Source organism: Heteronotia binoei, chromosome 1 (assembly GCF_032191835.1).
Source record: "Heteronotia binoei isolate CCM8104 ecotype False Entrance Well chromosome 1, APGP_CSIRO_Hbin_v1, whole genome shotgun sequence".
Taxonomy (NCBI): domain Eukaryota; kingdom Metazoa; phylum Chordata; class Lepidosauria; order Squamata; family Gekkonidae; genus Heteronotia; species Heteronotia binoei.
The window spans coordinates 234,072,151-234,088,623 of NC_083223.1; the positions used below are offsets into that span (position 1 = coordinate 234,072,151).

The 16,473-nt window shown below is 39.3% G+C and overlaps 1 protein-coding gene across 2 annotated transcripts in view; it reads right to left on the reverse strand.

The window, feature by feature from the left end:
* Positions 1-351: 351 nt before the first annotated feature.
* PPP4R3B (protein phosphatase 4 regulatory subunit 3B) overlaps positions 352-16,473 on the reverse strand; it is a 35,211-nt gene continuing 19,089 nt past the window's right edge. The window contains exons 8-16 of one of the 2 annotated variants that reach the window (XM_060249443.1): positions 14,664-14,795; positions 13,389-13,491; positions 12,009-12,050; positions 10,339-10,497; positions 8,240-8,409; positions 5,740-5,879; positions 5,128-5,312; positions 4,218-4,420; positions 352-2,794 (exon numbers count right to left, since the gene is read on the reverse strand). In XM_060249443.1, the coding sequence (XP_060105426.1) occupies positions 2,699-2,794; positions 4,218-4,420; positions 5,128-5,312; positions 5,740-5,879; positions 8,240-8,409; positions 10,339-10,497; positions 12,009-12,050; positions 13,389-13,491; positions 14,664-14,795 (1,230 nt within the window). In that variant the 3' untranslated portion in view covers positions 352-2,698. Of the gene's footprint in view, positions 2,795-4,217; positions 4,421-5,127; positions 5,313-5,739; positions 5,880-8,239; positions 8,410-10,338; positions 10,498-12,008; positions 12,051-13,388; positions 13,492-14,645; positions 14,796-16,473 lie in introns of both variants that reach the window. The other variant, XM_060249435.1, reaches the window with a different exon arrangement.

Genomic DNA, 16,473 nt, shown 5'->3' on the forward strand with positions numbered 1-16,473 from the left:
GGTATGAACTTTCTCAAAAGTGAAAGCATTGAAGGGAGCTTTGACTCAGGAAAGCTCTACCCTGAAATTTCTGTTGGTCTCCACAATGCTACTGGACTCAAATCTAGCTGTTAATAAGTGGTCACTAGCAACACTATGTTTTTGTATATTTTCAGTGAGTCTGCAAATATTAAGTGGTAAGTTTGCCATTACCAGCTTTATGTTAGGCTTAGTGGCAATTACAGCAAGGCTATGAGTGTGGCTTACTTATAATTCAGACCTTTTAAAATGTCACTACAGTTCCATTGTTTCTGAGAAACCAAAAGGCTTTCTTCTTTGAAGTTTTCAATACAGTAAGGAAACAGTCAATCCACGTTTCATGTAACTTTTTATTAAAATAGTATTTAACTGAGACATGTTGGCAGGTGTAATCTTCTTAAAAAATTGGTTGAGGGGCCCCAGGCATTTGAAATGTGGGCTGTCCTGTGGCAAAAAATAACCAGCATATAAACTGGAGAGTTGGGTGGGGGTAAAGGGAATGTGCATCTGAGGCAGGCTGTATTACTCAAAAGGGAGGAGCTTTGTGATTCACAGCATTAAAGATTTCTGAAGTGTTTAGACATTGGTTGACATGTCACCTTTTGTTTACATCACCTATTGCTTCCATAATTTTTTTTTTCAAAAACTCAGATTTTTGCTATAGAAGTGACTCATGAGCTGATCTATATGTGGTTTTAAAGCTCTTTGAAAAAGAATGGACGAATGGCAACCCAAGTGTCTGGAGGTTCTGTTTGCAGTGACTTATTAAAAAGGTTAGGGAACAGATCAGGGGAACTGTCTGATGGAAAATGGTACATGTTGTGCCTCTTGGGCTTCCTCAGTAGTAACCATAGTGCTTTGGAGGAAATACATAGCAATAACACAGTTGAACCAGCTATATCATTTTCTGGTCACTTCCCCAAACAAGTAAATCTCAGCGAAAAGAATGAGGAAGCCCCATCTGTGGTTGCCTGGAGCCCCCAGAGGGCAAAAACATATGTCCTTCAGGCCTTATTAACTGTCAGTCATCACAATTCACTGAATCAAATCTAGGAACACAATTTGCTTGGCTAGATTTGGTTCAGTGGCATAGAATGATTAAATTGTACAAATAACTATCTCATTAAAATCCTCTAAAATGGCCACATTTCAAAAATCTGAATTAACTTACCATTTACAACAAACCAAACAAAACCAATAATTATGGAATTACAGGGTCACATTTTAATTCCTGAATTTTACAGTTCAGCATTAATATCACCACATGTATACAAATGGTGTAAAACAAGTACAGTGGTTTTTTTTTTCCTCCCAATACAAAATAAACTGTTTTATGGAAAAACTATACTTCATATCTCCACAGACAGCCCATCTTTTGCAAACAATAGCTAAAATTAAAATTAACTACAAAAATCTCCAAAACAGGGAAACTGTCAGTAACTGCTCCAGGAGAAATGGACCCATAAACACATTACAAGAGTGATCTATAATGGTGGATTACCGCTGGTTTCATAGTCTGTATCACTCTTGACACAATTTGTAGTTTGGGGAATTTCTTCTCTCTTCTGCATGATCTCAGATCATATATGGCCAAACTAACATTAAAATATTTACAGTTCACTTGCTCTGAAAATAAAAATGCTTGCCCCCATCAATTTTACCTAATGTACTTTTGAATTTTGCTTAAATACATGGAATGTGTTGAGCAACTGCCTCTGTATTATACTCAAGGTGCTGCATATTGACTCAGCTTCCCAAATTGCCATTGGTCAAGTGATTGCTACTAAATTCATCAGCGTTCAGAACCTTCTGACAGCCTTTCACAGCATTCTCTACTCCTTGCCAATGAGAAATGCAGATGGCTCAAGAAAACCTTTTCCAAAGCTACCAGGGAGTGGTTCAATTCTGCTGGGTTTCTATCAAATGCTATTACTAGTTGCAACTCAGATGCCATTTCAAGCACAAGGGTTTTACTCATGGTTTCAAGAGTTTTTGTCTTGTTCTGAAAACAGATTATCCTTGGTATTGGTTTTTCTGGATAGCTTCTACTCATCCATTTTAGATCCAGTATCTTTTCTCCTCCCAAAATACAGCGTTTTAGTGCGAGGGGGAATCATTTTGCCACTCAACACATACTATGTAGCAGAGTGTTACCCTCTCTAATTTGGCTGACTGTGCAAATAGTGGTCCCCAATGTATAAATTCATTTTATGGAAAGAGAAGTAATCATTTAAAAGAGGCAATTGCTAAAAAAAACACAATGGACAGCACCATTACGAAGTTATGTTACTAGATCTGCAACTGAAGCCTTACAATTTTCTTCTAGCTTGGATACAAACTGGGGAGTCCCTGCAATATCAACAAGTTACTTTCCCCATCCCCATCCCCTTATAGAACCCAAGGCATTCTTTTTTTGCTGCAAGCTGTCATCCAGATGCTGATTACTAACCCACCATTTCAGTTTAATTTTTAACTGCCTGAATGGCAGACTCATTTACTAGAAAGAGATTAGGCTCTTTGGAAGTCTGGTATTCTCAGAACTAAACCCTTCTAGTAGAGTTTGTTTTGCTACTCCTTGTATTCTCTTGCGTTTTCCAGGGAGAAAGCTTTCCGAGTCAGACTATTTAGCTCAAACAGTCACAGCGTTTAAGCACCCACAATTAAGAGTCTGTTTCAGTATTTAAGAGCCAAGACGAGGTCTTTTTCTTGGAGATGTTTCCTCCTCTTCCTCTTCCTCTTCGTCATCTGGATAATCCACAAGACCAACTAAACTTCCCTGCCAAACATAAGGAAAAGCTCAAGTTTGAAAAGAATTCCCAGAAACCGTGTTGTGAAGATACCTTGTTAATCCTGACAATAATGAGCAAAATCAAGAACCTCACAACACAGTGCAATGCTTAGTATATACAGCTGTATTCTGTAGGAGAAGCAGAGTAGGGATGCATACTTATCCAGTTATTGAATCAAGAACATCCAGATTTCAAAGCATTTAAGGGTTCACCTATTTTTTCACCTGATAAAGAGACAAATATGGAGCAAATATCTGTCTTGTTATTCAGAGACTATGGTTTAGACATCTTTTTACTTTCTCCATGTAAATGGCAGTGTTCCCTCTAAGTTGAGTTAGTGTGAGCTGCCTCACAATTTTTTAACTTCTGGCTCAGACATTTTTGTCTTCACTCACAAAAAATGGCTCCAGAGCAAGCTAATTTTTGCAACAGCTCACAACTTTAATGCCAATGCCTCACAAAGTAGAATTTTTGCTCACGAGCCTCCACAGCTTAGAGGGAGTATTGGTCAATGGTATGTTCTTATTTTACAGAAACAGATGGCTAGTAAAGGTTAGGACTATCAACAGCTATTGTCCATGATAACTACGTGTAACATCTGCCCAAGGCAGTGTATTACTGTAACACTACGTGTTAACACTGCCCAAGGCAGTGTATTACTGAACATCAGAAATCGCTGATGCTCAGTAATACACAAGCAATGGGGGAAGGCGACTGTTATGTGTAGGGAAAACAACACTGGATCTCTATCAAATGTATGCATACATCCCAGTTGCCTAAATTTCTGGAGACCTACATGTGAAAATGATATTGTCTAAACTGGCTCAGGAACTGTTACAGAACAGTGAAGTCAGTAAAAATTTCTCTCATGGGTCAAAATCTGTTGTGCTCAAAGTATGTCTGAAGTAAACACAACAAACATTAACTACAACAATTTGCCCTAGGAACATGACTGACCGGCTACTCACTTGTACGCAGACACCTGTAATATATACTCGGTGGTCAATACTGGCCAGTTAGCAGAAGCTGCCAAATCACAGATTGTGAAATGCTCTCCTTAATATTACATGGACAATAGCCAAATTGAGTAGGTATGTTTTGAATGCACAATCTTACTAGAAATTCAGACGACTGACAAAATGCAACACTGAAATAAAAAGAAACACTACAGGCCAAAGTCATCTCTGCACAATGGCTGCCCCAGTAAGATGAGTTGTGCTTTATGCTTTATGTTTACATTTCCAAAAAGTTAAACTTTGGTTGATTTCAAATATAAACTCCACAAAGTTATCACAGAGAACATTCCACCCCAGGTTATCCCCTGCATCACCTCATCTGAATGTCTGGAAGTTTTCCTACCTTGTCATCAGCACAGTTCTTATCTGAAAACCCATCCATCAGTTAGCTCACCTTTGTGGCTGTAACTGCTGAAGTCAAGTTGGCATTCTTTGAAGAGGAACCATTTGAGCTTGCTGGTGATGTTTGAGCTGATACAGATTTACTGTTTGTACTATTGGCTCCATTAGTTGCACTGGCAGAGTGGGAAAAGGTGAATTTGAAGCCGCCTGCTGATGTCCTTTTGGGGAGATTCTCTTTGTCTTCACTCTCTTTTGCTTAACAGAATTTTTTTTAAAAAATGTTTAGTATAGTAACTGAGAATCTAAAACCCCCAAGGACACACAAAGAATAACTAGCATTTTTACCCTGTTTTTTGCTTAACTGTCACTTTACCATGGCATCAGAACACTGTTGCAATTCAGATATGGCAACTCCACAAAACATATTCTACTCATAGTGGGCAATGATAAAGCTTGTAGAGGGGTAAACTTGCTTTAGATGGCAGCCTGCATATGAGTCCTTGAAACCTTGTGGTGTCATTGTAGCACCCTCCCACACAGTATGAACTGACAATTCCACATGAATTTGTCCAGATGCAGTCTTGCAAAACTAACACTGGGATGATACATATCTTGCTGTATAACCTTGCCCAATGTTTAATTTGTGATATAGTTTTTGATCAGGGAACAGATGAATTTCAAGCCTGGCACTGAGCGGAGGGTGAGGATGAAGACCACAGAAAAGAACTGAGAACTGACCTAAAAGCCCTCAGTTCCTCTCTCCCCACTGGAAATGATCCTTATGAAGATCTATTTCTAGCTTGTCTGAACCTGTCTACATGCTTTCCTGTTTCTCTTGGTAACACAGATGGAAAGAAACTAATTTCTTGGGATTTTAACTCCTTTTAAAATTTTTCCAGTGACAATGGCCATGTTGAATCTCACATTTTGCAAAAGGTTTATACAGTATATTAATAAAATACCTTTTTTTGTTTCCATAAACTTTTCATAGCTGTCTGGAAAATCATCCTCAGACTTTGATTTCTCTACAGGGGGTATAACAGCTTCACTCTCCTCCTCCTCATCTTCATTGAACCACATTTCTTCGTCCTCCTCCAAGGCTCTCGCATCTCTGCGAAACCTATTGCTACGCAGTATTGACGGGACACTGCAAGATATACCATTTTATGATGAGGAACTGCCAAAACAATACTTCAAGAAATGCTCTCAGAAACACTTGGCACTTTCAGACTCACACGCTGCCCTGACCCAACCTTGTGGAACTGTCTGTCAAGTTCCATCCAGGCCCTGTGGGAATTACTACTATTCTACAGAGTCTGCAAGGCAGAGATGTTCTGCTAGTTATTTGGTTGAGAACATCTGGCCCCACCCCCTTGAGACAGCAGCACCATCTGGACTTGAGGTTGTCTTTTTTGGTGGGGGTGGGGAGAACGGAAATGTTTTTACTTATTTAATTTGGTTTTATCTGTTTCTGGAATGTAAATTGCTGTGAACTGCCCTGAAACTGGCTATTGGGAAGTGCAGCCAAAAATGTAAATAAATAAATAAATATTTTTTCCAATATATGCACATACCTGTTCAATTTCTGACTTTGCCGGTCTTTCTCTTGCTCATATTTTGTCTTCAGTCCTTTGAACGTCTGAACATATTCAATGGATTCAAGTGCCTTATAAAAGTTTTCAACTATATGTGCAGTAAGTGACTTGATATCTTCCTGCATCAATACAAAAGAAAGTTTATTGCTACCACGACGGAAATGTACCGAAGCATCAGTATGAGCACTTCACCACCGTTCAGTTAACTGCCATGCTTTCGATTTGCCATAAAAAGGATAAATTAGCCTTGGAACACAATTTAGGAGACTCTCCCTCCTACAATATGATCTATGTCTGCATCAACAAAGGTACTTCAGGCACACAGGTTTTTGAGTTACCCCCCAAAAATGGATGGAATACTTAGGTATGCAGGGTACTTTGCACAACAGAGACTGGTATTATTTACATGACCACATCCTGGATAGTCACAAGCTTTGCCTTTTGCCAAGCTTCTTTCAGCTTCAATTAACCTTCCATTCCACACTTAATATGTGGAAACAAACAAAATGGTCAAGAAAGCTACAAGTCAGCCCTGAACTTGATTGCTCAGGCAAACCTGATCTCACCAGATCTCAGAAGTTAAGCAGGGCTGACCTTGGAAAGTACTTGGATGGGAGACCTCCAAGGAATACCAGGGCTGGGACACTGAGGCAGGCAAGTAAGCCACCTCTCTGAAACATTCAAGCTCCACTAGGGATCGCCAGAAATCAGCCATAACTTCAAGGCATGCACACACACAAAATTAAAAAACACTCGACGGCTATCATCTAAGGACAGCTGGCCCTTTCAGACTACTGTTGGTTGGTGAATGCCAGAACCTTCATGGGACTCTCCACTGGGGTTCTTCGTGTTTTTATAGAGCTGGCAGGTTTTGTCATGCGCACTATGAACAACTTATTTTCTTTTCCTTCAAGCCTCAGGGTAGCATACAAAGTTTTCTCCTCACAATAACTCAGACAGATGAATCTGAAAGTAGTCAACCAGTGGGATTCATGGTTGAATGGGGATTAGACCCCACCTTTCCATGGTCCTTGTTTCAACCACTACACCACACTGGCTCTTCAATGAAGATATCTATCTGGGGTCGTGGGTGGAAAGAAGTTCCCTCATGGCTTTCTATTAAGCTGAAACCTAGTCTACTCTGTCAGTATGAATACCTCTGCAATTTAGCTGTGATATCAAAAGAAAAAGGGGAAATCTATTCTCAGAGACAACCAAAAATGCATCTGGACGGCTACAACCGTATGATTCTCAAGACATCCACACTATTTGGCTATTGGAGAGATTGCTTTCTTGAGGTTTCTAGCAGTGCTGGGATATAAATTAGCAATAGCACATCTTTTGAGATTTCTATGGCTAACATAACTTTCCAGTGGGAGAGATCATTACCCTTTTTTATTCTAAACAGTTCAACCAGTCTTACTCTAGGATAAACATATCTCTAATTTTTTAGTTGCAAACTTTATTTACAGGCTTTCTTCCTAAGATTCAAGGAAGATTACAGAATATAAATCAAGCAGACGTCAGGAGAACTCCAGTTAACACTGCAGTAGGACTAGAATTACATTAATGGACAACAGTGAAAAATCCCCAACAACAACAACACTGTTTAAGGCATGATATACCATAATACAGAAAATGGGTAACAAAGGCAGAAGGGTGATACGTACAAAAACACCTGTAAGAGTCTACAGACCTAACCCTTATAAAGTGACCTCTTGCACTTTATCTACTTCAGATATAAACAGTCAAGATAATTCTCCTAGATTTACACAATTTATGGAAAAATGGAAACCTTTCTTAGATAAATGTTTTACTGATTACAGTTTAGGAATTGGTTGTTGTACATAACATAACCGCCTTACATTTTGTAATAGTTTAATATTCAGTTTCAAGTTTTTGTGAATCTGTTGTTCTGAAAAGGTAATATTGGCATTTTATGGTTGTATTCTTTTCTGGCATGCCATGTATGCTACCAATTTACTCAATCTAGACATTCGGCACAAAAAGGCTACTAGACAGACACTGAAGCAGCTTTGTCAGATGCCACTTCCAAAATAGGGCATAAAAACTCAGCAAGCCTGAATTCATATTCATCCCTTCCTAGGTAGAAAGCAACATCTGACCACATTTATCTGTAATTTCTTTTAAATCCACCTATTCTTAGTCCCTTTGACAGATGGATTCCTGATGATGCCTAGAAGTCAGAGAAGATAGAGAATGGGCATGAATAAATCCAATACTCAGTCCCTTCCATACATTTTGCTTAGTAAGCCATCTTAGACAGGTTCCCTGGAGAGGAAGCATAGACATTATCTAAATAGATAATACCTTCAAACTGTTTCTCAGTATGTTTCAATTTGGCTGTAGCTTTTTATGCAACTAACGATCTGAAGGTCATTATTCATTTAGTCCTAATACTTAAACTCACGTATGCCTAAAAAGTGGTAGGAGATAAAAATGGGAAAGCACAACTTACCACTCTGATGAATTCAAATAGTTCAATGACTGCGGAATTCAGCAAATTGTACCTAGTCCCATTATCCAAAAGAGCATTTATGACTGGCTCAAACAGGTTTCCTTTGGTGATATAACGGTTATAAAATTCATCCTTTAGGCCAATTATCCTCCTCATGAAACGAAGAGCACCTATAATATTAACAAATGTTTCTCAGGTCCTCTGAAGTTCTCAAGGCACATGTTACATTTTGAACAGTTATTCTTCATATAACTGCATTTCACAATGCACACATATCAAGCAAATTTCTATTGGTTTAATGCACAGTGATAAAATGGTTAAACATGAATATGCGGAACTTGTGCTGGCAAAAGCAAACATGGAATAGAAAATTCCAGGACCTTACCATGGAGGAGTCACACTGAAATGACAGGGAACTGACAAGACAGCATGTGTTCTTGTGCCAATTGCAAATTCAGTAGAGAGCGAATTCAAACTACTTTTCCTTTTTCAAGCTACCCAGTGCTGTGCTGGGCTTAGAGATAGGAAGACCTGGTCCCTTATGACACTTCCTTTTGAGTAGCTTCTGTTGGCAAGTTATCTGCCAACCCTTTATTAGCTTTTAGGTGCCAGGTCAAAATGTGCCTGCTTGCCCAAGCCCTTTCCCTCAATTTTTTCCCCAACAGATTTCTGACATGCTGTTTTAAAAAATATGTCTGTTTCCCAACCTCACCCATCTGTTATAAGGCTACACAGCACCCTTGTTCCTTTTTTTAAAAGAGTGTATTTTGAGCCAAACATTTTATTGATAAAAGGCACAAAATGTTTCTCTCAAATTGGGCTTTGGAGAAATTTTAGTCCAAATGAGGGCAGGTGTTTGTTCTTAGATCGAGTCAAGCCAAGTTTGTTATGATCTGAGATCAGAATTTGGAATCAGAGTTGTCAGCAAAGATTTACATGGACTCTTGTTTCTTAAATACACTAGATACACTAAACATAAAATGCAATACTTGATTTAAAAAATATTGAGTTGTACGCTTCTAATTAAACATGCCTGAGCACAAAACTACTTTTGGCTACTTTAAAGGTCATTTAATATAAAACTGATTGGTTCTACCTGGGAAATTGGATAAAATCAGAGTAATATAAATATTTAGAATATTCTGGTAAAATCAACAGTATAATAAAACATGCTAGATTGTCTCTACCATATCTGAATGACATCGGCAGAGATGTTTCTCAAAGAATTTGTGCAAATTCTTCCTTCAAGAAGGACTGATGAAAGGCCACTCAATTGGGCAAGGGTGAAGACTCTGCAATGTTTAGGATATTCCAGCGTATAGATCTAGAATAACCTTAACACTGGTTAAAAATCAGTACTCAAATATGATGAAAAGAATAACGCATAAATACATATTTACTATTTTATTTTATCAGATTTATATTCCACCCTCCCCTGATGGCCTCAGGGCAGCTAACAACAACAAATTAAACCACATAAAACATTAAAAACAAATTACACAATAAAATCAATCATATAGTTTACAATCATTAAAACCAAGATGTGCGTTTCTGATTACTCTGATATTCTTGATTCAGTTATAATGATTCAGTGGGATTATCGGTGCCATGGAGTAATAGCTACCTCCTTTCATCCACTAAAAGCACGTTTAAATCAGTTTTACAGGCCCTGTGGAACTGCGGCAGGTCCCACAGGGCCCTCATGTTTTCAGGGAGGGCATTCCACAAAGCAGGGGCTATAGACGGAGATGAGTCCAAGATTTGCAAGAGCTGTAATCACTTCTGTATTTTCTCCTACTTTGTTTAATTTATTTTACTTCTGCTGAGACAGAACACAGAGCTATAAAGAAACTGAAAAATCTTACCTCAGCATCATTTTGGGCTTCACATTTGATCAGGCATAACCCTCTCAACTTTGAGGGCAGGAATAACATGCTTTAAAGGCTAAATTCTGCCAGGGGCACTTCCCCAAATTTGAGTGTATAAGAGTTCCAATTTGTTTGTTCATTATGGAAGGAAACTACTTCAAGATGACCAGCATACACAGTGCATTACTAGACACCCTTGTGTGTGTATACTACTTATATATAGCTACTTACACAGTGCCAAAAAGGTGTGTTTTGAGTTCATCAAGACCAAAACTCTTCTCAGCAAATCCTTGTTCATAATATAGTTCTTGATGTGATAGGTGTGGTGTTCTACACAAAAAGTAAGAAGCTCCAAAATTAAGGCAAGCAGCTGAGCAGTTTGATAGTTGTCTGCAAAATAAAATCGATCAAATCAGGCATGAAGAAGCCTTGTGAACACTTCTGCATTCATCACATTCGTAACAAAACATTAGCTTACATGTTCTTCTTTCTGTCAAGTGTATGAAACTCAAATAACTGTCTTGAAGAAGAACTCTCAGATACAAGCTGAGATCCCAGGTCTAATATAATAATTTCTGAAAAAGCATGTGCTTATATTGGCAGGATCCATTACAACTGATGCTACCCTTTAAAATAGATCAGCTGCCTCTTCATTGTGTCAAGATGTGGCAAATGCACACGTAAGCTATCACCTCATGTTTCAGAATGCTGAGAAGACTTTGCTGGAAGTTGCCACTCAGGCAACATCTCCACATGGAGCACTACATCGGTCCACAAGATCTTCAGTTCCCTGGGTTATAACCTGGTTTATAACATAATAACTTGGCTGTTGTAAAGACTTCCAAATTTGCTCCCATAAACCCTCTCCTCCCTACAGCAGCACTCCATTGCTTTGACTCAGCTGTGGAACTGTCTCCTACATTATGTGGAATCCAAATGGCACTTATCTTCTCTCCAAAGTTGTCCCCCCACAAAATAAACAATTTTGACTGCCACTCTGACTAAAGAATTGAGTGTCCCCTCATCACTTGTGTAAAGGAGGGGCACCCCCTTCCGGGGAGAAGCTGTGGCTTGGTGGTACAGCTTACACAAGGTGCCAGATTCAATCCCCAGTACCTCCAGGTAAAATAATTAGGTTTGAAGTGATATGAAAGATCTCTGCCTGGGACTCTGAGAAGCCACTGACAGTCTGAGCATACAATGCTGACCCTGATAAACCAATGGCCTGACTCAATATAAGGCCGCTTTTATGTGTTTAATAGGATTCTGCATTAGGTGTTACAATGGCATACGCACCCTTCGCTTTCACTTCTGCAGCAAGAATAGCTTAACACTGATGAATACCTTTCACAATAGCTGCTTTACCATACCACAAACTTAAAAACACTTATAATAGTCATTTCCTTGCACAGGAGAACACTAAGAAATATAGTTCTGTGAGGCAGACCCAGGAATCTTCACCACAGAATTCTCAGCATCTCACTGTACTACAGTTCCAATGATTCTGTAAGGGAAGCTGTGAAAATTAAAATAAATGGCAAATATAATTTTGCAGTGTAGATGTGTCTCATGTGTTGCCTGGGAAGGCTTAGATAATTCCCCCCCTAAAAATACTGCTGAGCTAGACAAGGTAGTGCTTATCTGAATAATAAAAAGGTGTCAATACTTTTATTTATCCAATCTAATACAAAAGATTTACGGTATCATTCTAGTTGAAGGTATTCTGAACAACTGTGTAGCTGTATCAAATACTACCAGAACAATTTTTTGTGCAAGTGTATGTGTGAGTGTGTCTCAGCTGTACAGATACCAATCAATCTAATTTTCCAGAATGGCTCTTCTTGTTACACACAGCATTTCAAACTAAGTTTTTAAAAACTGTATAGAAGGTATCCACTTACCAGGGCAAATTGTATTATTCTTGTTGCTTCCAACTACCATGTCTTACAAAAGAAGAAGAAGATTTAATCACTATAAGTTGCCAGCTTAATTACTGTAGCGAAATATTAGGACTACGGTAAGACACATATATTCTATTTCAAGGTTAACCAATGTATGTATACGATGTACGTATGTATTAGAACTCATCCACTGTTTTGGCAGCGACAGCATCAGGTGCCCAATTCCAATCCAACTATACACAGTCAGTATGTTTTTGAAAACAAGTCACATGACAGCAGTTATACAAGTTAGCACCATGGTCACGGATATAAAATGCTACAGCCTATAAAAGCAGTTGGGTGAAAAAGTTCCATTTGCCATCTGAGGACACAATTCATTCAGGTACAGGGGGTTCCTTTCCATGAAAAATACTTTCTACAGGAATAAGTCCTTAAATAAAAACAAAAAGATATGTTTGTACCCTATATACCTCAGTCTTTTTGATCAAAGCAGAGGTCCATCAGTGGCTATTAGCCACAGTGTGTGTGTGTGTGTGTGTGTGTGTGTGTATATATATATATATATATATATATATATATATATATATATATATATATATATATATATATATATATATATATTTGGCCGCTGTGTGACACAGAATGTTGGACTGGATGGGCCATTGGCCTGATCTAACATGGCTTCTCTTATGTTCTTATGTTCTAAAGATCTGGGCATGAGAACATTCATCGTCTTGGGACTTATAAAACACTAATTCAGGCAGCACAATAAAATATATTACTCTAGTAATTGAACACCTAGGCCAGGGGTGTCAACCTCATTTGTTATGAGGGCCAGATCTGACATAAATTAGACCTTGAGGGGCCGAGCCATGTCGGGCCGGGCCATGTGCATACCTATTTAAGATTAGGTAACAGAGATATAAATTTTATAAAGAACACAAAAACAAATATATATTTTAAAAACTTAAAACATGCTTAAAATGTTAGCATTCTTAAGGATGCTTTCTTTGTATTTCTCCCATGGGATCCAGGGAACTGGGCAAAGAAAGCTCTGGCTCTTTCCTTCCTTCCTTCCCCAGAGGACTGGGGGGGGGGGGGGGGAGCCTTAACCAATGGAGAAAATAGAGGTTTTGCTCTGTAGCTCCTGTGCAATTGAGCAAGCCTTGCAAAGTGAGCTGTTATGCAGAAGGAAGCAAGATACAGGGAGAAGGCAGCAGATGACAGCAGATGACAGCCAGTTGCTTGGGGGCCTGATAGGAGCCCTGTGGGGGCCTGATTCAGCCCCCAAACTGTATGTTTGACACCCCTGACCTCGGCCAAATGAACAGTAGATAGAGGAGGGCAAGCAAAAAACCCCTGCTTAGCAGTTAACTTTACCTTTATCGCTTTTATCCTCAGATGTATTCGCCAGAAGTGGAGCAGTAAGAACATGCATACAATGGTTGTAGAAGAAATTGAGAAATTCACTTTTCTCAGTTTTCTGAAACAAGAGATACTAAATATTGTAAGTCATGTAGCTTACTTGTAGAGATAAAAATGAAATGAGACATATTGTTTTCAACGCCTATAAAATGTCAACTTAGAGATGAAAGGAACTATTCCTGTTGAAATAGCTACTGATTTAAATGGCTAGTAGGTTTTGCATACACATGCACTGTATGTGTAGTGCTGGATTTATTTACATTATTTCATGCGCTATCACAAAGGGAAAATACAACATATCCCTAATTTGTTGCTGTAGCCACTTGGTGAGGTTCTTAGGCTGAAAGACAGCAAACCCCAAATGCTATTCACTATACCACACTGGAATGCCAAGTTTTAATGGGTTGTACCAGATGAACAGTAAACTCCACTTCATTAGTGGAATGGAACTTTCCACCATGCTCCAGGATTCACAGGACCCCACATGTAAGGTATCAGCAAAAAACCACACTTTCATCAGACATGACCCTCTGGCTGGTAAAAACCCAGTGCTGAACGTAACCCCACTGTATGTATTTTATTTGAAGCATTTATACCTTGCACTTCCACACTCAGTATACAGACTAAACAGGCAGACTCCCTATAATAGACTCCTACAAGCAGCAAAAATTCAGGCACACAAGTTCATGGTCCAGGTTATGTGCCACTTCCATTTGGAATCCAATGCGGACCCATGTTTACATGACATTACAGAGAATGCTTTCAATTCCCTTGACAGCAGACATTTCTCACAGTAGCTGTGGTAGCAGAACTCATCATTCAAACATTGCATTTTAGTGTGCAGGGGGGATAACACCATGCCCACTATTGGAATAGTGCCCACCCAAAGGCTAAATCAACCACTTGGGTGGGCTAAGCTTATGCAAATTACAATTTGAAGGCAATGTTTGGACATAGCATGAATTTACTGTGCCATGCATTTGAAAAACCACACATATACTTTAAACACATTGACACTATACTGTGGGAAAACTTTCAATCGAAATTGCCATTCCTACTTCATGCACGAGTGATGAAATTTTAAAAAAATCATGCTTCAAAGTGTCTGCCTGAAATGCAAGAGCACTCTGCATTTTGCAAAAAAGTTACGAAGAGTCCAAAAGACAAGTCGATTTTACTTAATGTGTTTCTTAAACAGTAAAGTTTCTTTACCCCTTTCCATTTTCTTACATTAGCTGTGGCCAACATGTTCTCAGGATCGATTAGAGTACGCAAGAGTCCCATTAACTGAACAGCACCACCAAGCTCGGGGTCTGTGTCACAGATCATTTGTTCAATAACTACATTTATGAGGAGGATATCCTGCAACGAGAGCAACACAAAATTAGGCCAGTGGTCCTTAACCATTAATCATCTGCCACCCACCAACTATGCAACATTACCTTCAAATACTCCTCCCTCTGAAGCTGCTGTGAAAGTTAGCACCACAAACAGCACTCAGAAGAGGCTACTTTTTATTTATACAGCTATATTTATATGTGCATACAACACAAAGATTTCAAACACACACCTGATGTGAGACCCCTGGCACCTGATGACCAGTTAACTCCCTTAGAGTTACATTTGATTCCTATTTACTGAGTACCACTTTTTAAGGTTCTGGAAAATAAATCTAGAATTTTATCCCCAGGGTACAGTGAGTATAAAAATGCTCCTCCATAAGCTGTCAGAAAATGATACAAGAGATAATTTCAGATGGTGGACATGAGAGTCACAAAGTGCTACCTCTTCCCTCCTGTGGAGCCCACAATGCTCTTTGGTTCACTGAGGAGCTTAGGGCAATTAAAGGATTGGACAGAGAGAGCAAGTGGAGGGAAATGCAAATATGATTGAAACCAGGCGAAAGCCCATTATTGTGACTATTATGTGGTGGCAATGGCAGCAAAACTAATTTCTCCATCACTGCTGCAATGCCATTTGTTACAGATTTTCTAGATTGTGAGGGGAATGTCTATCTCAGGCCCCTGAGAATGTAGATCAGGAAAATATACAGGCTCACTTTTAACTCTTTTGCAATGCAGTTTGCATATAAAATAGATCGCAACTCAAATGTCATGGTAAATCAATCTCAAGAAGCTGTTGGGAGTGCAGTCTACTCCTAGCAGTATGGACAACTTTCAGCTGGTGAGGCCTGATGAAATTAACAGGGTGCTTAGAATCATGCAGCACACTACATCTAGGCATTCCTGGTCCCACATGGCCTACATGATTACTGCCCAGTGGCCAACATTTCATTATTGGGCACTTTAGGAGTTGGTGGTTTCTTAGCTTTGCGTGGTCTTGAAAGGCCAGATCATCTATATCCATTTCAATCTAAGTGAGGCCTGGGTTAGGGAAGAGAACGGCCTTGGTTGCCCTGATTGATCATCTTCATTGGGAAAGTGCATGCCTGCTAATTATGCAAAACCTCTTAGTTGCTTCAGGCAGGGCCTTTTTTTGTAGAAAAAGCCCAGCAGGAACTCATTTTCATATTAGGCCACACCCGACATCACCATTATCTCACACAGGGCTTTTTAGAAGAATAAGGCCCAGCAGAAACTCATTTGCATATTAGGCCACACCCCTGATGCCAAGCTAGCTGGAACAGCGTTCCTGTGAGTTCCAAAAAAAAAAGCCCTGGCTTCAGGTATTATCAGACATGGTACCCTTCAGGAGAAGCTGGCTGCTTTGGGACTAGGGGACACTCTCCTGCTCTTAAGTGGCTGGTCAACTCCAGAATGTGGTACTCAGCCCTCTGGAATTTTTGCAATGGAGTCCTGCAGGGAGTCATCTAGGTGCCCATGCTACTTGACCATCTATGTGGAACTGCTTGGATATATGGAGAGAAGTGCCATTAGTAAATAGATTTATTTTCTATTTAAAGTATTTATATAACACCTTTATCCTGAACACCTCAGGATCTAAGGTGGGTTACAACAGTATACAAGTTGTTAAAACAAACATTAAAACAACAATTTCTGGAGTTTTTGCCATCAAGCCA